Raw genomic sequence first — 22,025 nt, 5'->3', positions numbered from 1 at the left:
AGCTCAGTTCTCTCGGGACTCATGGAGAGGGCATGCTGAACAATCTTACAGTTCTTTACAGGGTTCCTTCCTTTCAGCCTCACAGGCAAGCGAACTCTCAGAATGTCCTCCTCACTACTGGACCTCCCAGGGGCAGAATGGGCTGCAGCTCTGTTTCTTCTCGCTCTATCTGGGGAGTTCTCAAAGACAAGTCCTAGCCCCCGGGCTTTACCTCCGCTGCTGGGGCAGTTCACCATTAAGAACACAAGTTTCAAACGGTGGCATGTGTGTGTCCTCCACTCCTTGCTGTAACTGGGTCTCTAGACTCTAGTATATCCTACAACTCCAAACCTCAGCTTGTCCAATCCAGCGTCTCAGGAACTAAGCCCTGTTTTGTTTCCAGGCTTCTTCCTACCCACGACCCTATGCAGGAGTGTTAGCCATGGAGGATGCTCAGATCTGAGGAGAGCCAGTTTAGGCTTTACTGCAATCATGGGAAACAGACCTAGAACTAGAGTCAACAAAGACTCAGAGCTAAGAGTCCTTGGCACCTGGGTGTACCTCTCTTAAAAGGATGAACCTAAGGAAAAGCAAAGAATATGACTCCCCCGGTTACCTCAAGACATCAGGACTACCAATCTTTACCCACCAGGAACAGCCACATCTTATACTAAGAGTAAGATCACAAAGTCAATTTCTACCGAAACTTCTCTAATAACTCAAATCTTAGACAAGGCAAATTTAATAATTCCATATCTGTACCGCAGTAACATCAGTTTCGGGCAAAAAGAAAGGTATATAAAGCCTATTTTAAAGCTACTGTCCACTTTGTATCATTTCCAATCTTACAAACAGTAAGAAAAGCCTGAGTCAAATCAGATGTAATTAAAAGAACACAACCATGAGCTACAATAAAGAAATGCAACTTCAGAAAGTCCAACTGCCCCACAAAGGGGTACAACTGTCCTCTGGAGAGAGTTCAGGAGCTTTAAAGCATTCTCTGTCAAGCAATAAGGATTTCAATTAAGAAACAGAATCTTAGGCCATGGATGGTTGTGTTAGCAGTCCCAGAATTCTGGAAGCAGGTTGAGTGAGATCTTGAGTCTGAAGCCAGCCTGAGTTACTTTACATACACAATTCCTGGTCAGTCTAAGCTACAAAGCAAAACCCCGTCTCATCAGCTAAGATGGCATAAAGACGCTATATCCTGTCTCCAAAACAAAACCAAAATCAGAAACCAAAACAAAAAGCAACGTCAGCAAGAGTCTGATAAGATGGCACTCACCTATTATCTCAGCACTCAAGAGTTTGGGGCCAAGAGGATTCTAAGTTCCAAGATTAGCATAGACTACACAATGAAACTATGTTGAGACACAATCAAAAACAGACAAGAGGAAAGCAAAACAAACAAATAAGAATAATAAAAGCTGGTAAAACAGAAGTTATATAATCATCTTTTCAAACAGCAGGCTGGCTGGACCATGTATGTCCAAGAGTGTACGATCTCCTGAGATTGTGGCAAGAGCTACAGGCTCATTTCAGTAATTTAGGAAGTCAAGTCTAAGCCCAGGCAACCAGTGCCCACACCATCATACTCAGAGTAGAATTCCTCAACAACTCACTTATAGAGAGGTAGTGGAGTTGGACCCAGCAGTCATGATTTACTACTGGATTTTCCTCAAAGGGTATATATTAAACATGTGGGTGATCTGAGATCAGGTGCTGGGGTGTGTGTGTGGTGGAGGGGGCTTATATTATGGATCTTAGAATGATATATGGCCAAATTATGGTCTCATGATGAATTTATTGTTTAGGGTCTCATGACAGATGGATCTATCTGTCTACCCACCCCTCATCTACCTATCTATGCTGGCTGGTCTGGAACTCACTATGTAGACCAAACTAGTCTTGAACTCACGAGCTCCACCTGCCTCTACCTCCCAGGTGCTGGGGTAAAAGACATGAGCCACTACATCCAGCTGATGAATTTTCTCTTATATTATTTGTAAAATCCGTGTTAAATTTGCTTCTAAGTCTACTAATACCAGCAAGTCAAGTTGTATTAATTTCAGAGCAAAACAACCTTATACAAATATCTTGTCATTTAAAATTTAAGTATAATTTTATATAAATTTACCTTTGAAGAAAATAGGAAATGTCCAAATTATAAATTTGGCTTACTAACTGGTCCACTAGAATTTAAAACAATTTTAAATTCAAACATGACTGTATCTAATGGAAACATTTGCTGATCAGAAAATGAATCTTTTATGTAAGTAAAAGCAACATATTTATATAGTTAAAAAATATATGTCACAAGGCAATCAATTAGCAGATCAAACAACATAATACAAAGGAGAAAGCAGATACGATCGTCAGCTGTGTTTATGAGCACCAAGATGCTCAGGCAATCCCGCGGCTGTGCAGGAAAACACCAGTCACACACTGCTGCCTTTTACTGCTGGGTGCCCAGGCCGTCAGGCCAGACTACTGACTGCAAGGTAAAAGCTGCTCCTTCCCACTCTGCCTCACTCAACTACTGAGTGTCAGGAAGCAAAGGACAAAACAAGGACAAAGATAGGAACAAGTACGAAGGCAATAATAAGCATTTAAAAGACAGACAGGAGCCAGGTGGTGGTGGTGCACGCCTTTATCCCTAGTGCTCAGGAGACAGTAGCAGGTGGATCTGAGTTTAAGGACCCTAGTCTACAGAGCAAGTTCCAGAACAGAGGACATGGACGGGGGAGGTGGAATGACACGGAACGGGGAAAGGAACATCATCTAGCAGGATGGAGGAAACAATGGCATGAGTGCCACAGCAGGTATAGTGATGAAGAGAGCTCACTGTCAAGAGACTCACGTCTGTGCACACTGACCAGAGAGGGATGACATGGGCACATCAGCGCAGTTCTACTCACCTGAGCAGACGCAGGAGCCCCAGTCCTACAGCACTACAGCCAGAGCAGAACCAGCTGACTGTAATTCTAGCACTTGCCAAGGGAGGCAGAGGAATGGCAACCCTGAGCCTACTCTAGGCCAATAGCAAGATTGACTAAAAACGAAGCAAAGCAAAACAAAAAGAGCACAATTAAACAAAACTGACTGGGGCGGGGCGGGGGGGATGCAGACTGCAGAACGTCTGAAGGGGAAGCCTAGAAAGGGGAGGGAAACAGGCAGGTGCCTGATTTCAATTTAAGGCGACAATAAATTAAAGGAGAATCCAAAAATTTAATGAGAATAATTCTTTATTAATATTCTGAGGAACTTCTGCAGATCTGAAGAATTTGGCATTGCAGATTTGACATTAACAGAGGTTAGTTAATGTCACTGGGTTGCTTCCTACATCAGATTATAGCTCATCAGATTACAGCTCATCCCATTAGTGCAGTCAGCCTGAGCTGGAAGGCTTCAGAATGCACACACCTGAACGGACAGGGTTGTTCACTGTGAAAAGCTGATGTCTAACACTTCCCTAGCCTCTACCCACCAGAAGCAGCAACCACACAGATCAAAGCCAATAGCTCGCAAATACAACAAAAACACTTGCTCAACAGCAGCAAAAAGCCTGTAAGATGACAAAGAATCAGCAGGCTGATACCTAGGAGATGGGACTGGAGAGGTGGCTCAGCAGTTAAGAGTGCTGGCTGCCCTTGCAGGGGAACCGAACTTAATTCTTAGCACAGGAATACAGGGCAGCTCACACCTGTCTGTAACTCCAATCCAGGGTTTCTCACACCCTCACACATATGTATAGGCAAAACACCAATGCACATAAAATAAACACACACACACACACATGCTAGAGAGGGGCCAACCACACAGCAACCCTACTGCGGTGCTTCATCTGGTACACCTTGCCTACCAGTCAGTTCTTGAAATGCTAAGCATTTGGCAGTTCATATGTATGTGTTCACTTAAACTTCTAAAAGGTAGGTTGTAGACACTATTTTCTTTCTCAACACATGAAAAAAATGTAAACCCATCTTCATTGTATCCTATAAATGTAAATTTTAAGTAAATTTAAACTCACCTTTCCAACACCATTTTTCTTATCTGTGATTTACTGTTGCAACTGTTACATGGACCAAAATGGGCAGCATTGAGTGGATGCCACTCAGGAACAACATTTGTAAAGGTGACCAGACTCTTCAGACACCTACAAAAACAGGCAAAACTTGAACCCATTTGCTAAAATCATTTGTATTCCTTTAACAAATCCAACTACTTACTCGAGCTTTGATCCCAATCATGTATTAGTACCGTGGTCCCCTCTCCCACCAAGCTGGACTGTGGAGACTGCACACGGACTGGCTTTTCGGCTAGGAGAGCACAAACAGCAGCCTTCCAGCATGAATGCCACAGACACTGTACTCCACAGAATTATCTGTGAGGTCCCCACTGTGCACACTGGAGGTTTAGGGTCACTCCTGGTCTCTACTTATCACATTCCGGGACCAGTTTCCAGCTGCAGCAAGAGTGTCTCTAGATACAGCTAGCTACCCAAAGAAGCAGCATTGAGGCTCCTGGTGAGCATCACTTCTAGAAGGTTGTTGAATTTACAGCTCAGTGTATATAGTGCAAGTTGGCTAACCATCACTGACAACAAAAAGAACGGTATTTTCAAGTTATGTATAATTTAACTTTCTTATCTTTCAGAAAAAAAAAATTCCCTTGTAGAACACTTCTGCTTTTACACATGCTGTTCAACTGAATTCACTTTAGTTTGAATACCCAAAAGCAAGAGCAAGATGATCTTCAATGGTGTACACTGAATCTTAGTTGCATCAACTTTAACAAAAATGTTTTAATTAAAACAAGTATATTGTCAAAGAAACACACAAGCTTTTCCCTTCTAAATAACAAATAATATTGGCATATGGTACCTGAGCAAAGAAAGCATTGGCAGTTAACAACTGATCAGTTTGCAGAAAAGCTAACCTTTTAAATGCAAAGCAACAGACAGGTTGTTCTGTATGCCCAGACTGTACTCCACATGCCTCATTCTTTAAGATACTATTAAGTACAGACTCCTAGCTTTTAGATGGTAACAAGGATTTTGTCTCAGTTAGCGCTCATGTTCCACGTGAAGAGTGACATTTCTGAGCACCCAATACATGTACCATTAGGCACAGGACTTGGTACTCCCCTACCCAACAAGTGGTACGTGCTCCCGCCTTTGTAAGACAATGAGTGCAGACAAAATGGGGTTTGACTCAAGACCACCAGGCTCTACAGACCAGGTTTTTATTCACTCCAGAAACTAACTACAGATCAAATAAAAGCCTTTGCACTAGCACACAAATCGGAGGCACTAAAATGAAAGGACGAGCTGGGCTGTTTCTGTAGCAAGTAGAAGTGAGTATCTGTGACCTCGATGTACACTGATTAAAGGTCACCGAATTTTGGCTTTGACTCCATAATTGCTTTTACTTATCAAATTAAAGATTACTCTAAAGAAACTTGAACAATTACTTTTTTGTGCATGTGGTTTTTTGAGACAGGGTTTCTCTGCGTAACAGTACTGGATGTAGATCAAGCTGTCCTGGAACTCACAGAGATCTGCCTGCCTCTGCCTCCTGAGTGCTGGGATTAAAGAGGTTTGCCACCACGCCCAGTTAACAACTGTCTGTCTGTCTGTCTGTCTATTTGTTATACAATATTCTGTCTGTGTATATGTCTGCAGGCCAGAAGAGGGCACCAGATCTCATTATAGATGGTTGTGAGCCACCATGTGGTTGCCGGGAATTGAAATCAGGACCTTTGGAAGAACAGGGAATGCTCTTAACCACTGAGCCATCTCTCCAGCCCCTAACAACTACTTTTAAAGAAATAAAAACAAGGGACTGGAGAAATGGCTCTGTGGTTAAGAGCACTGCTGCTCTTCCAGAGGACCTGGGTTCAATTCCCACATGGGCAGCTCACAACTGTCTCTAATTTCTGTTCCAATGTATCTGATGCCCTCATACAGACATGTACGCAGGCAAAACACCAATATATATAAAATAAAAATAGTTAATTTAAGAGGAAAAAAACAAAACAAAACGAGAAAAGACATTAAAAACAAGATACCAAAGTGGTTGGTGGCTTCCTTTGGAGCCCTCTCTGAGCTCTGTGCGAGTGCTGCTCAAGCCCACTTACTACTTTATGGATAAAGACGCAGAGCTGACAAAAGATTGCACTAATTGCTGAGCCACTAACCATCTCTCGTGAGCTCATAACTACTTTCCTAAGCATCTAGTCAGCTGAATTGGCCACAACAGGAATCACTCCCAATGCCTAGGTGAGCTCCTGGCACACAGAACACACTCAATGAGAATCTGTCAAAGCGCTAGCCTGTGAATTCTAGAAAAGCTGTAATTAAGCTGATTTTAATCATCAGCTCTGTTTATATTATTAAAAATAGGTAGTGATTAGAGTTTAGCACGGTGAGCACAGAAGCCACAGAGGCAAGAAACAACACTAGAGGTCACCTGATTCTGCTACTGACTAGTGAGTTCCTCACTCAGTTACTATGAAGAGAAAACCAGAGCATTTGTACAAATCAATGGAGATCTACGAATGGAATATTCACTTGCTTCCACAAATATTTCAAGTCCTAGTGTGAATTCTTACCCCCTTCCTAGCAGTTTTAAAACACCTGACTAAAAAGTAAACTCTGTTGCCGTCATTCCCTACAGCATTTCCTACTCCAGAACAGTCTTGTGAGACACGGCTATCCACACAACAATTTCCTCACGTCGTTTTACCTTCTAACTTTAGAACCTTGATTGTAGGTGAGCTGCGGCGAGAAGGACTGACTGACTGACTTCTACTACAATATTCTGAAGAATGACCTGCAAGGCAGGTTGTCTTTTTACAACCCTGGCTGTCCTGAAACTTGCTCTGTAGACCAGGCTGGCCTCGAACTCACAAAGATCCTCCTGCTTCTGCCTCCTGAGTGCTGGGTTTAAAGGCGGGCATCACCACCACCCAGCTGGCAGGTCATCTATTAATAGCCAGCTAGCAGCTTCCCTGGTCTGCTCAAGCGGGGAACCTGTCAGACAAGTACCTACCCTCTCTGCTCTCCTGAACTGGAAAACAGAGGCAACCTATGCTGGATGCTACCGTACACTAGGAGCAGCTCCACGATAGAGGCCTAAAGCAAACAAAAGCCTTGTCTCTAACAGAAGGGTAAATAAAACACAGCTCCAAGGACTTCTAAGCAGAAGCGCGGCTAAGAACATTCTAGATGTGAAGGGTGCAATTCTCATTTGTTTCTAACTTCCCAGTAAGGAAATAAGAAAAAGCATTTTAGCTGTCCTTCAAGCTGTGACTTTTCTGAGCTAACTACAGCAGCAGGCCACCTATAGCCTCCTGTTGCAAACTGTTCCTCTAGCTTTAGCGGAGAGAGAGTTTAAGATGTGGGAGCCAGCTGTGACCCATGCCTCCATTTTCAGAACTCAGAGGCCTAGGCAAGAAAGTGGCAAATGTGGGCCGAAGAAATGGCTCAGAGGTTAAGGTTCAATTCCCATCAACTACATAGTGGCTCACAACCATCTACAATGAGATCTGGTTCCCTCTTCTGGCATGCAGGCATATATGCTGGTAGAATATTGTAACATAATAAATAAATCTTTAAAAGAAAAAAGAAGAAGAAAAGTGGGAAATCTGAGGTCAGCCTGAGCTACTTAGCAAGACTCTATCTTAGAAAAACACAAAAATAAAAAAATGTGTTGGGGTCTAAGACATGGTGACACATGCTTCTGCCTCTACCATTCTGGATTCCAAGGTAGAAAACCTTGAGTCTAGACCAACCTAGGTTACATAGGTTATAGCCCGGGCTATACTGCTACCTTGTCTTGGGGTGGGGGTGGGGAGTGAAGGGTGTACTGAGGGTGGAAGTGTCAAGACAGAGTATACTATAGGTACAAAATTTGTTGTTTAAATTATGCTGTATGAACCATTTCAGCAGAAAGGATTCACTAAAAAACCCAAAACTGACCTGTTTTGATACTGGTGCCCACAACGGGAACATTCAAAATTCCAAGAAAAAGAGTATGTAAAGAGCTTTTCAACATGAGGTTCTAGCTTCAACAGTGCAGGAAGTGCAAACACGGGACTTTCCATCTCACCTGCAAAAGAGACAAGAGCAAAGGAGAGATTAGAAGCCGGAACTGGCAACTGGAAAAGAAAACCCAATCACCAGTCAACTTCCGAAAGTATACAGTGCCAATGTGTGAACACAGCTGGGCAGAGGAACTGGAGGAAGGTTGAGCACCTCTCCAAACACAACCAGCATAAACTCAGCTTCCATGCTAGTCTCTTCATTTTTTCAATGTCATGAAAACATAGGACAAGAACATATGGGACCCATTCTGCCTTCCTTCTCAAAGGTGAAAGCCTGCAGAACTATAACCCTGTCCATTAAAATAAAAACTATGGAAATGGTTTGTTACAAATAGTGAAAGTTAGTGAAAACATTAGAGAATCACATCAGAATTGGTCATAACCATTAAATTACCACTTCACTTCTATTCGGATCCACCACCTCTACAGTGGAAGAGGTTTAACATACAAGGGCAAAGGATCAATTCTGAATCTCCCTACTTATCTTAACCTTTAATCCAATTTCTGAATAATTAAACTCCTGCCACTTTAAGAGTAGAGATGGTGGGGATTCTATTGTCCTTAAACAAAAATGGAACCATACGTGCTAGCTTTGAGATCAAGAAGACCGCTTAACAATTGATCACATTCGTACAGCCCCACTCCAACTGGTCTCTTGCCTTCTCATCCTCAGGGCTTACAAGGACTGCAGATGCTTCCTGCCTCCTCCAAGCCTATTCTCAGGTCCTGTTCTTCCCTAGCCTGGAACTGCAGGTGCCCAAAACATAGCCAACAACTGTTGTGATGGAAGGACCAGAAGCATTACCAGGAAGAGGCTGCATTACCCAAGCATGTGCTGCAAACATCTGCAATTACAAATGCCATTTTACTAGTTGATTTTGTGATATAATGCCCCCCCCACTTTTTTTTGAGACTGGGTCTCAGCATGTAGTAGTGGATATCCTGAAACTCACTATGTAAATGAGGATGGCCTTGAACTCACAGAGATCTGCCTGCGTCTGCTTCCCAAATGCTGGGATTAAAAGCATGTGCCACCATATCCAGCCATAGCTATTTTTATATAAAAATACAAATCAAAATAGCGTATTTCTTTTTTTTTAAATATTTATTTATTATGTATACAATATTCTGTCTGTGTGTATGTTTGCAAGCCAGAAGAGGGCACCAGACCTCATTACAGATGGTTGTGAGCCACCATGTGGTTGCCGGGAATTGAACTCAGGACCTTTGGAAGAGCAGGCAATGCTCTTAGCCACTGAGCCATCTCTCCAGCCCAAAATAGCGTATTTCTTATAAAGAAAAATAGAAATCAGCCTCCTAGAAAGGACAACTGTATGAGTTGTGGATATTTAGTACACATTTGTGATTAAGTCACAGGTTTTAAATTTCAACTCTGCTGTAACTAAACATTAACTAAGAAGGCAAACAACTTACAATTCACAACAGCATTGAATCTTCACATCTAGCCCGGCAGTGGTGGCACATGCCTTTAATCTCAGCACACAGGGAGGTAGAAGCAGGCGGATCTCTGTGAGTTCCAGGACAGCCAAGAGATACAGAGAAACCCTGTCTCTAAACACAAACAAACAACAAAACCTTCACATTTAACATATGTTCTGACATATATATTAGATATATCTTTTATTTTAATTTTGAGGCAGGGTCTCACTGTGTCATTCTGGCTGTCCTGAACTCATTACATAGACCAGGCTGGCCTCGAACTCACAGAGATCCACTTGCTTCTGCCTCCCATGTGACACTACACCTGGCTTCTGATACATATTTAAAATGTGGAGAAATATTATGAGTTCAATCTCTGTCATCTAGGTGTGTGTACACAGGCATGCACGCACAACTGTATACACGTGCACACTGAGCTAATACAATATGGAAGAGTAATAAAAGAAGTTTCTCTCAAAAAATTAACAGGTAGTGTGTGGTAGTACACTACTTCTGAGGCCTAGGCAAAAAGACTCAGGAGTTCAGTGAGAGCCTGGGCAATTAATTAGTAAGAAAATAAAAACAAAACTGAGACTAAAAACACTAGCTTTCCTTTTCAGAACATTACAAAGCCTGGAAAGACCTGGACAGAGACTTTAGCTCTGGCCTCACTCTGCTTCCAGAGTCACAAAGGACAGAGCAAGTCTACCCCGTGCTCCTCTATTGGTGAGAAAGAGATCCTAGACAGTAGAATGGAGACATCCTAAGAGGTACCTGCACTCTCCCTTTCTTTCTGCAGTCGGAACACTGAAACCACGGTCAGGAATCTTGTGCTGAGGGGAGGGAAAGGCTGAGGCTCTGGTGCCTGACAGGTAGAAGCCTGTCTCCCCTGAAGAGATTTCACAGCCCGACAACTTGTTAGCCCACCCTGCAGGAGAAACCCAAGCCCACACAAAGATGGACCAGTGATGGGCAGGATCACATCCTGCATAAGACTGCTTAGTTATGTACCTCACCTCCTGCCCTCAAATAAAACCTAAAATTCAACTTGGGACCCTGACGGTCACTAGCCCACTTGTTCCTCTTCTAGATGTGGTAATATTAAACAAACCTCTTTTCTTGGCTTTTCATTATTCCCTGTAAAACTGGCCTACTGAGCACTAGTGGCTGAGTCAGTTGGAGCTCCCAGGACCCTAACAATTCTAGTTACATGTGCATGTTATACTAACATATTCATGACCAAAACGGTACCACAATTTAATCTTGGGTTGTGCAGGTGGAGATTTGGTTTAAAAGCTCAGAAGAGTCAACTATATACCAACTCTTTACCACACTTTACAGGGGTTTGGATTAGGCTGCCAGAGAAAGTAATCAGGAATGTCAGCCCTGGTTCACCTGGGCTTTGAGAACTCAGGAGGTGAACAGCCTGCATTTACACAGAATGGGAGTGGACAACAGCAATGTAAGCAGTGGTAGATTCCTAAGTAAACTACCACTACCCAGACTCCCCCAAAAGAATCCTACACCAAGTACTAAAATAATGCATTTCCTTATGCCGTACTTATTTCTATACAGTTACTTACCTAATGTGCATTTAAGCTTAGGCTGAAGTTTAATGAAAATTTCATCTCTAACTTCATTCAGACAGCCCTCTATCTCTGCAAGTATTTCTGATGTCAGTTTTTTACAATCTTCACCTTAAAAAAGAAAGTCAGAACATTATCATCTCATTAATGCATCTTTCCAGAAAAAAAAAAAACCGAGATAGTTATAAGAATGAAAGTTTATCAGTTCATTTTGCAGAGACAAAAAGCAAAACACTTTTTTTTTAAATTTTTTTTTTCAAGATAGGGTTTCTTTGTGTCGTCTTGGCTGATCTGGGACTCATTTTGAAGAGCAGGCTGACTTCAAACTCAAAGACCACCTGCCTCTGCCTCCCGAGGGCTGGGATTAAAGGCATGTTTCCTCACTGCCCAGCAAAACACACTTCTTATTATGCCTCCCCTGCGATGTGCCACAGATTCCTATGACACCTGTCATCAGGTGCCACTGGCCCTTACTACCTGGATGAAATCTCAAGGAAAGTCTCTCTCAAAAACAACAGACGCAGTAATATACACGTCAGAACGACAAGTGCTTGACGTTCCGGTCTGACTTGGAATCATTCCTACAGCTCCATCACACTCGGAAAAGCTTACATTCTCAGTGAAATGAGCATTAGGCAAGACTTGTGCTATCTGTTCCTGGAAAGTAAAAGGAAGAAAGGAAAATACACAATACAGAACAATGAAGCCCACACACAGTTAACAAGATGAAAAAAACTAATTATTCTGTATGTGGCTAATATAAACTAAAAGCAAAAAATTAAAATTCCAGTATCAAATTTTGTTCTTCTCAAATCAGTGAACTGTCACCTACTCAGCACCAAGGTTCTTGTAACTATTTATTACTATATATTAAAACCAGTGAGCTACAGGCGATAGTGCTTGTGAAACTTTAAACCCACAAATGACTGATGCATGAAGAGTCTCAAAATCAAATTAAAACAAAGTCCTACTTAATAAATCATAAATTCTAAATATTTATGCTCAAAATTGGTTAAGGAATCTGAGCTATATTTTCCATGTAATAAAAGGAGCAGCATATTCTTTTTAATTTTTCTTGAAGATTTATTTTATCTATATGTGTGTATTCCTGATTGTATATATGTCTACGGCATGTGGGCATGTAACTGTGGAGACCAGAAGAGGGTGTTGGATCCCCTGGAACTACAATTACAGGCTGAAGAGAGCCACCATGTGAGTGCTGGGAACTGCTCCTAACTGCTGTGTGTCTTTACAGCCCTGAGAAGCTATTTTAATAATTCTTTTGGGAAGCCACTCAACAAAAACTTTAATAGGCACATTCAATAACCTTCTAGGATACTAATCTGCAAAGTATTCAAGAGTTCCATGGCTAGGGGCATGACGTTAACTCATAATAGCAAACGCAACAGGGAATCAATGCACAGCACCCACAAATGACCTAGCAATCCCCATTACACCTTCTAGGATTTTAACAAAAAAACACCTACAGTGCTCAGGAAAAAAGCTTGCAACACCGGCAAGTCTGTCAAAGAATAAAAACAAACGGACAACCTATGTGCAAGCAAAATCAGACAAACACGCACAAAGAGACTTCAAAAAGATTTCCAAAAGGTGAGGAGTCTTGACAAATATGAGACTTCAAGAGCCACAATCTCAGTGTGGGTGCAGGGAGAGGCCAGGTGATCACAACAACCAAAAGGGATCAGAGACATGCAATGCTGGTGTGCGACACAAATGGCACCAGAAAAGGTGTCTGAAAATGAAGAGAAAATGGACTTGACCTCATGCCATACACAATTAATCATTTCAATATCAGGGCCAGCAAGCTGTCTTAGCAGGTGAAAGCACTCATTGCAAGGCTGACACCGTGAGCTCGATTCCGAGGACCCACATGATGAAAGGAGAGACTGCCCCCTGAAAGCTGATTTCCAGCACAAGCACACACACCCAGCAAACACACCCCACCAAATGTAATTTGTGTTACTGTTGTCTTTTTTTGAGACAGCAATTTTAATTTAAATTAAATTTAATTTTTTGTTATTTTCTGAAACAGGTCTTCTCTGTGTAGCCCATGCTGTTCTGGAATTCACTCTGTAGACCAGGCTGGCCTCAAACTCAGAGATCTGCCTGCCTGTGCCTCCAGAGTGCTGGGATTAATAAAACTGTACCACCATCACCTGGTATAAAGTATTTTTTAAGTAAAATACAATTTGTAAACTAGGAGAGGAATCAGCAACATATATCTGACATAGCAAGCAACAAAGATATAAAAAAATGCATCCAAATAAGAACACGACAATTAACAGAACTGATATTTCACAGAAAGTTGGAGGGAATGAAAAAACCATTTATGTTAATAAATACACAAAGAGGCAACAGATCAGTATTTTCCAATTGTGAGAGTCAAAGCCAGTCTGAAGACCATTTTATGCACTAACAGCAAACTCTGAGTGTGAAAGCACTGCAGAGAACACATGGACTGGGAAGGGATGGCTGGAGGAGTGACACTGCCCACTGGCAGCTGAGTAAGCACACAACTGGACTCCATACCAGGAGGTTCCACTATCCCATTCCCAACCAACCAGCTCAAATACTTGGGAGAGAAAAACAGCATCTGCACTAATCAAGTCGACCTCCTTATCAGTATTGTCTACACACTATAATCAGTATTTGCATAGCATTCACATTGCATTAGGAATAAGTAATCTAGAGATGATTTAAAATGCATGGGATGGGCTTAGGGTAGAGCCCTATTTTAGCATGTGCAAGGTGGGACTGATTCAGCATTACAAAGTAAAATAATTTTGAACATGATTTCAACATGGGCAACAGGCCTAAGCAGATCATCCCTAAGTTCATTAAAATGTAAAGTACATAGGACATATGCAATTGCATTATACAAGCATCATGCCATTTCTGACAGGACCCTGGTATCTGCAGGATGTCCTAGAGCTAAGCTTCCACAGACACCAAAGGATGACTGTATTGATGTTTTGCTATTCATTCATTCATTCATTCAGTCAGTCAGTCAGTCAGTCAAGTCAATCATGTATGTGTGCCTGGAGGGTGTGCTTTTGTCAGAGGAGTCTGTCTTCTCCTTTCACTGTATGGCTTCTGGGGATTTATACCAGATCATCAAGCTTAGTGGCAAGCACTTTTACCCACTGAGCTATCTTATGCGCCTGAGAATGTTTTAATGCTTTCTGGGCTGGAAGTTAAAAAGGAATTAAAATACGGTGCAATGCTTATAATTGAGCATGCTGGAGGCTAAGGCAGGAGAAATGCAATTTCCAGGCAATGTAGAAAGACACTGTCTCAAAATCAAAACAAACACACAAGCTGTACAAATGTATGTGTATGTGCATATATACACACACACAACCTGTACAAATGTGTATGTGCATATATACACACACGGACACCAAAATCCAAGGAGTGTCGTCAAGGGCAGAGTGCTGGGAATTACAGGTGGCTCCCATTTACTACTCTGGCTGTTCCACCTGACAAACTTCAGATCTGACTGAATTGCACTGCCCCTTTCTTTTTCAGTGGCAGCTCTGGGGTCAGTCACATGCTGACACTATCCCCAGGGTCCCTGCCTAGGTCTCTACAGAGAACAATGACTGTCCATGGCTTCTTTTCCACATGCTGTGAGACAAAACTCACATTGACATCTTCTAACTTAAGAATACATTAGCACAAACCTGTGACACCATGCAAGTGATGTGTGTACCGAAGTTTATCTGCTTGGTGGTATTTTCCAAACAGTCTCCCAAATACACACTCCTCTCTGGAGCACACCTCCGCCACAGTGTTCCTCAGTGCCTCCAGGTGCACCAGGGCCGAAAGGATACAGTCTAGCCAGCAGAGCGCCTGAGAGTTTTTCCACTGGACACAGAGAGTCTGGCAAAGTGATAAACATCTGCTCTCAGATAGCATTTCCAGCTCAGAGCCTTCACTTTGGAGGAGCATTCCAGAGGCACTAACTGTGGCAGGATCTTCTGTAGGAACCACGTCCATGTTAGCAGCTTCCAAAGTCTCATTCTGCTCCAAGGAAGCAACAGTCCTGGCAGGATTCTGGTGCACAGTGTTTTCTGGTGAGTCTGATGTGGTGTCACCACACACCTTTCCATTGTATTTACCATTCAAACTCTGTTCACCATCGGTGATAACGTGACTTCTAGTCTTCTTAGAATGCACTGGAAGGGGTGAATTCTTACAAGTGGTTTCCAGTCTCTTTCTTTTTTGAGGCTTATTTTGAGTGTGACAGTCTTCCAAATCAGGAGAAATTAAATTAGTAAGTGATTCAGAGCCCAAAGGATAAATGCACTAGAAAGAAAACATAAAATTCTTTAAAAAAAAAAAAAAAAAACCTCAATGATAATCCAAATCAGTTAAGTTTTTACCTTAGATTCCTGTCATGAAAAACACAATTTTACCATTCATGTGTTGTGAGAGTATCTCTAACAACCCAAATTTCAAAGAACTAGAGGTAATCAAAGTATGCCCTCCCCAAGGAAAATTTCCCTAGTTAATTTGCATCATCAGATCATGAAGCCTGGCAGACACATGCCTTTAATCCCAGCACTTGGAAAGTAGAACAATGTGGGTTTCTGTGAATGAGGCCAGCCTGGTCTATAGTGAATTCCAGAATAGCTAAGACTACATAGAGAAATCCTGTCAGGGGCAGAGGGGGAGAAGTTACAGTAGATTAAGCTAAAAGAAAACATTACTTTGGCTTTAATTAAAAATACATAAATAAATGTCAAGTAAATAAAAATGTCAGCAATGTAAAGAAAGACTATTGTGCTACTTTGGGGAGAGAGAGAAGAAACCTATGTCATTAAAAACTGGGAAAGTTTGGGGGTTTTTGTTTGTTTTTTCAACACAGGGATTTTCATGGCTGTCCTGGAATTTGCTATGTAGACAGGCTGGCCTTGAACTCAGAGATCCACCTGCCTCTGTCTCCCACGTGCTGGGATTAAAGGCATGCGCGACCACGCCTCATGGCTAAAGTATTTTTTACATAAAAATTTTGCCAAGTACTTTCTATGTATCTTATATGTTCTGAGATCCATTTTCATTATTCTTACGTATGTGTGTCTACGTCTGAGTGAACGTGGTGTATGTGGATGCCCAGAGGGCAGAAGAGGGTTTTGGATTCCTAGGAGGTGGAAGTCACAGGCAACAAAGAACCACCTAAGGTGGGTTCTGAGATTGAACTCAAGTACTCTGCAAGAGCAGTACTTACTCTTAACCTCTGAGCCATTGCTCCAGCCCCTGTATCCTACATTTGAAACAAGTCCAGTGGCAGGCAAATATCTCATTTAAAATATGCCAGGTATGAGAGCATACGCCTTTAATCCCAGCATCCAGGAGGCAGAGGCAAGAGGATCTCTGAGTTTGAGGTCAGCCTGGTTGACAAGCCCAGCTTCAGGACAGCCAGGGCTGTTACACAGAGAAAGCTTGTCTTAAAAGGCCATAAACAAACAAACAAACAAATAGCAAAAATAAACTATGACTTCAACACTGGTGTGACACACTGGTGTCCTCCAGGGAATTGAAGTCTCACCTTCCTCAGTCAGTCCTCCAGACTGTGCTCAGCTGTTTACAGCTTTGGGGGGGTCAGCAGGGTACATGAGGCACAGGAAGCCTGCTAAGTTCTGTCTCATCATGCTGGAGCCTCAAGAACAACTAAGATTCCCAACTGACTGCCTACACGGAGCTCAACATCAGCAAGCACTATGGCTAACACTTGGCTGTTCCATCAGAAGCCTTGCCTGGTCAACCCACAGAATAACAATACTAAATCATGTTATTACCCAGGAAGCTAGGACGTTTTCAGGTAACTTACCTCGTAGCTACAAGTATGAGGCACACACTAAATTTCCTTTCCTTTCACACACTGAACTCCACGTGAGCACTTCCATTTTTTAGCATGCAGACCAGCTCTGTACTGTTAGCTGTACAGTGAAGTCAGTACTAACCTGACCTCATGCCCCCAGAATTTCTAAATCCTGCTTTGCCTGAGAACAACAACACTTAAAAATAAGTAGTGAGCCAGGAGCGGCAACATATGCCTGTAATCCTAGCACTTCAGCGGTTGAAGTGGGAAGACTGTAAATTCTAGATCAGTTTGGACTACACTGCTTGCCTCAAAAACCAAATCTATCTCAAAATACAAAAAAAACAAGTAAGCAAATCACTGTGTATAACTGAGTACCAGAGTACTCCTTACCACTTAAAGAGGAATATACCAAAGACTCAAAGTATTAATAAGTGAATCCATAGCACAGCAAAGCCTCCCTCCTGAGGGCTGGGATCGAAAGATCTTGATTAAATGCTAAATGTGAATGTCTCGTTCAAGGGTGGGTGGTACTGTCTAATCCACTGTTCTCAATGTGTTGTCAAACTGCAAGATCAGCCCAATCCTTCCATTGGGCACCTCTGCTCCACAGGGTAGCCTGAGCCATTTACCCCTCTCTAATTGATAGGATCAGCATATAAATCTAGGTATTTTTTGGAAGGGAGGGAGGAAGGGGAGGAAGAAAGAAAGGAAGACAACAACAAAGCTCTTCCTTCTCACCGTTCACTGTCATCCCGGGAACTCCTTACCCCAGCTGGGCGGAGGGGGCCTCACCCTGAGCTCCTTTCCATGTGACTTGACAATGACTGTCTCCTTGGCTTTCTTCTTTCCAAACTCTCTTCAACCTCTTAAGATTGGCTCAGGACTCAACCCCAGTTCTAGTTTAACTAACCATTCACATGTATAATTCAGTTAGCTACATGTTTTGTATTCATGACTACCAAATCTTTACCCCATCTCAAATTCTCCATCAATTGCTGGACGGGATGGCTTCAACTGCTTATTCCACCTATCTCGTTTATCTTAGTCTTCCTCCAAATCTTGCTTTTCAAACATCTTTCCTAGCTCATTAACTGTTAACTCAATTCGTCCAAGTGAACAGAAGGAATAACTGGGAGTCATTCTTGCTCCTGCTCTGCTTCATGCTGTTTCCCAAACCTCCAGCAAATCCTGTTGGTTTTACCTTCGAGAACAGCTGGCCCTCTGTATCCACAGGCTCCACAGCTATGTAGTTAGGCCTATGGCGGCTGTGTCTGTACTGAGCATGTATAGTTTCCTTGTCAGAGTCCCAAACAATACAGCTCAACATTCCATTTACATTGTAGTAGGCGTCATGAATTATCTAGAAATGTTTTCAAGTGATGCAGGAGGATGCAGATTGGTCATATGCAAATATACTCTGCCATTTTACAGAAGGAACTTGAGTGTCCCTTGTATAAAGGAAAGGCAGCCTGAAGAGGGACTATATAAATGCAATCCAACCATGGCCCATCATCTCCACACCTACCTTTTCTCCCTGGAATACTGCACTTGCCTTTCAACTAGCCAGAGGGGAAAAAAACAGGTTGTTTGCTTTCTGCACTGCTCTCAGAACCTTGCAGCATTCTGTGAGCAGATATTCTGGGGTTTTATCTCTACACAAGCAATCCCTTCTGTAGAGATACCAACTATGCATCCTGTAATTAACTGTTACGCTTTCTATCACCAAGTGTTTCTGAAATGGAAGTAAGCAAACATCCTCTAGACCTGCCAACTCCAAGTCTTGTACTCGCAATGAACTGGATACAAACTACATTTCCCATGACTCTTGAATGTCAAGAAAACGTGTTCAAGGGTATAGAGAACACAGTAAGAACAGATAAAGCAATACACAGGCAGCTGTGGAGCTAGGAAAGCAGTGGTGTGGCTCTGTCCCATCTGGTCACTCCAGCCTGAAAACTCAGACTACTCCTGTTTCTACAGCACTTGGTGTTTAGCCCTCCCCCTTTCCTATGGGTCAGTGGATGAGCTCAAAGCGCCAACAGTCTGCCCACGTGGTCTTTTTGGGGCATCCTGAAGCTACCTACAGGCACGACCATAGGTCACCCACTGGGAAGTCAAAGGGGTTCATTATGAACGACAAGACAGTGCTATCACAGAGAAACCAGAGCTGTTAACTCTGGCAGAAATTGGAGACAGAGACAACTGGACCTCCACCCATTACCCAGCCTGTCAATCCACATAGACAAGAGAACCGCCCTTGCACCAGTTCCTACAGACGCCTCACTCACCCATCCTTACTATGGACAGTTAGACTATTTCTTTCTGTTCCCCAATCACTCTTCTGATCTATCTGCTACCACTCTGCCTGCCTCACACTCAAGTACGGTTCCCGTGCTCTCAATGTAGAAGCACAAACATGACTGGCAGTTTCAGGTCTCCCAGAGTCTTAGCTGTGCCTGCTTCTCCCCATGACCAGAAGACTATCCTCCTCTTCCCCTTAGGCCTTTGCTTTCTTTCTCTCTCTTTTTTTTTCTTTTGGTTTTTCGATTTAGTCTACTATTTTAGATTTAGTCTGCTATTCTCCTAACTCGGCTGGTCATCAGACCTCACATGACAAAATTACAGAATTCTGGGCAAACTCTACTAAGTCAGTTTCTGCAAGTGAGACCAGAAATCTGCTTGGTTTATCTGGGACAGACAGAGCTGGAATTAGAAGTCCGCAATCACAACTCTGCAGATCTATGAAATGTCCTGTTTCTAGAACATGTGAATCTGTTTGTTAGTTTAAAAAAGAGAGTAACTATTTTGCAAAATAACTATTTTGATAATTAAGCATGCATAAACTGTTCATGAACAAGACCCTCAATTCCAAGTACCACAAACCAAAAGCTAAAATCAAAGTAAATATCCTACAATTATGGGCCTCACCTTGGAAAAGGTGGTGTGGCATACAACACTGGGGGGAGCTTCATTGTGTTCAGTGTCCTCTAAAGTCACTGCCTAACGGCTCTGCTGTCCTAAGGGGCAGTCCCTACAGGGACTTGTAGACCCAACAGCAAGCATGTAAAATGATGGCCTTGTCCTCTTTATGTGGTTTCGCTGATGCCTAAATATCATGTATCATATATAAACTTAAAACAAATATTTTGTGGGATTAACATTGGTTAATTTTTTTTCTTTTTAGATTAACATTGGTTAATTTTTTTTCTTTTTAGATTCTGTTTGCATCTGAGTGTTTTGCCTGCATATATGTACATGCACCCAGGAACTGGAATTACAGGTGGCTGTGAGCCACCATGAGTGCTGGGAACAGAACCTGGGTCCTCTGCAACATTATTAAACACTGAGCTACCTCTCCCTATTTTTTATTTGACAATATTTTAGAAATAAGATGACAGCTTTATATCAAAAAGAAGTATGATATGTAAAGTTCTGTATATGAGGAAAAAATATAAATGGATCTGAGAGTGTTATCTTTGATGGGGGGAGGGCTGTTTCTAAAATGCCAAATTAATTTGTGGATCTCTTTAACACCACAAACTTTTGTTTGTTTGTTTTTGTTTTTTTGAGACAGGGTTTCCCTGGGAAATAATTCTGGCTGTCCTGGAACTCACTCTGTAGACCAGGTTGGCCTTCAACTCACTGAGAACCTTCTGCCTCTGCCTCCCAAATGCTGGGATTAAAGGTGTGCACCACCACTGCTTGGCTATACACTGTTTTGATATAAAAAAGTACCAAAATACCCTTCCAGGAAAAATGGAAATTAATAAATACTATACGCCCAGGTATAGTGGTGGACACCTTTAATCCCAGTGCTTGGAAGCAGAGGAAGGCAGCTAACTATAAACTGAGGCCAGCCTGGCCTACAAAATGAGTTCCAAGACAGCCAAAGCTACACAAGTGAGACCCTGTGAAGGTTGGGGGGAGGGGGGTGTAGAAGGAAGAAATAACTACTATGCTAAAAACTTATAAGGACCCCTACAAGGTTAATAGCAAGTAGCAATAACTTAGGAGTTCAGTTGGAAAACAGTAAATGATTTAAAATTATTTGTCAGAGATATTTAGAAATTGACATTACCTATGCATTCAAAGTCTATACTCTGAAAAAGACAAAATTAGTAAAAAGTTAAACAATGAAGAAAAGTAAAATGCTGAAAGCTATATACTATGTAACATTAGTACTTTACCTGAAGATCCTCACACAGAAACACAGATTCTTGGAAGTTAATCTGGTAAGTTTTTAAGGTGTTTAGCTTTCCTTTCGCTCTACAAGCAGGGCAATACCCATCTGTTGTAACTTTAGCTGAACCATAATTCTAAAAGAGAAATAAAGCAAATTAAAAGAGACATTCCTAAATAATATTAATTTAGAAAAGAATTAAATGGAAGGGTAACCCAAAAAAAAGTACAATTTCCCACTAGAAGGGTTCTAGCAAGATTAAACACAGCAAACAAATGAAATCTGTACAGTCTTAAACAGTTATTTCCAAATAAGATGTTTATAACTTTAAAAATTAAATTTTGAGTGAAAAATACCATCAGTTTAGTTTACAAGAAAAAAGTAACATCAACTGCCAAGGAAAATACATAATGTACATATTTTCAAAGAATAGAAAACCATTAAGATCTAGGCATTATTTCTACTTTCACACATCAATAACAGAGAGGTAAACAAATTATAATAATCTTTCGCCATTGCTGTAAGATTTCCGTGGAAGACAGAATTTTTTAGGACTTCATAAAATGAAATTTAAAATTTTAAGTTTCAGTTGTAATTTAAATTTCAAATACAAGAGAGGAAAAAACCAATTTTTCACTGAGGCCAAAAATAAGTTCACTAACTTTTCCCAAGTACCCCAGCGTGGGGAGTGAAGATATCCCTATATCAGTCCCCGGTCCAACCCGTGGCAAACCATTTCCAATCTTCAGAGAATCCATCAATCCGAGTCATTGGCTAATTTATGTCACTTGGAACATGCCAATAGCACTAATGATTTTTCAATGAATCCTGCAAAAAAAAGTCAACAATTAAATAAAAAATTCTATTTACTCTAAAAAGAGAGCTT

At 41.8% G+C, this 22,025-nt stretch overlaps 1 protein-coding gene across 5 annotated transcripts in view; it reads right to left on the bottom strand.

Annotated features, from left to right (window-relative positions):
- The window catches only part of Uspl1 (ubiquitin specific peptidase like 1), a 31,933-nt gene that overhangs the window by 6,912 nt on the left and 2,996 nt on the right, over window positions 1-22,025 (bottom strand). For 2 of the 5 annotated variants that reach the window (XM_048418862.3, XM_048418852.3), the window contains 6 exons: window positions 21,802-21,967; window positions 21,147-21,275; window positions 14,816-15,440; window positions 11,109-11,222; window positions 7,961-8,090; window positions 4,010-4,135 (listed from right to left, as the gene is read on the bottom strand). In XM_048418862.3, the coding sequence (XP_048274819.3) occupies window positions 4,010-4,135; window positions 7,961-8,090; window positions 11,109-11,222; window positions 14,816-15,440; window positions 21,147-21,275; window positions 21,802-21,897 (1,220 nt within the window). In that variant the 5' untranslated portion in view covers window positions 21,898-21,967. Of the gene's footprint in view, window positions 1-4,009; window positions 4,136-7,960; window positions 8,091-9,519; window positions 9,658-11,108; window positions 11,223-14,815; window positions 15,441-21,146; window positions 21,276-21,801; window positions 21,968-22,025 lie in introns of those variants that run through there. The other 3 variants (XM_048418872.3, XM_087902688.1, XM_087902691.1) reach the window with 3 other exon arrangements.

The sequence above is a fragment of the Myodes glareolus genome, chromosome 2, assembly GCF_982192425.1.
Source record: "Myodes glareolus chromosome 2, mMyoGla1.1, whole genome shotgun sequence".
Lineage (NCBI taxonomy): Eukaryota > Metazoa > Chordata > Mammalia > Rodentia > Cricetidae > Myodes > Myodes glareolus.
The sequence above is the reverse complement of the archived record's forward strand: the minus strand, read 5'-3'. Positions and strand labels throughout refer to the sequence as shown.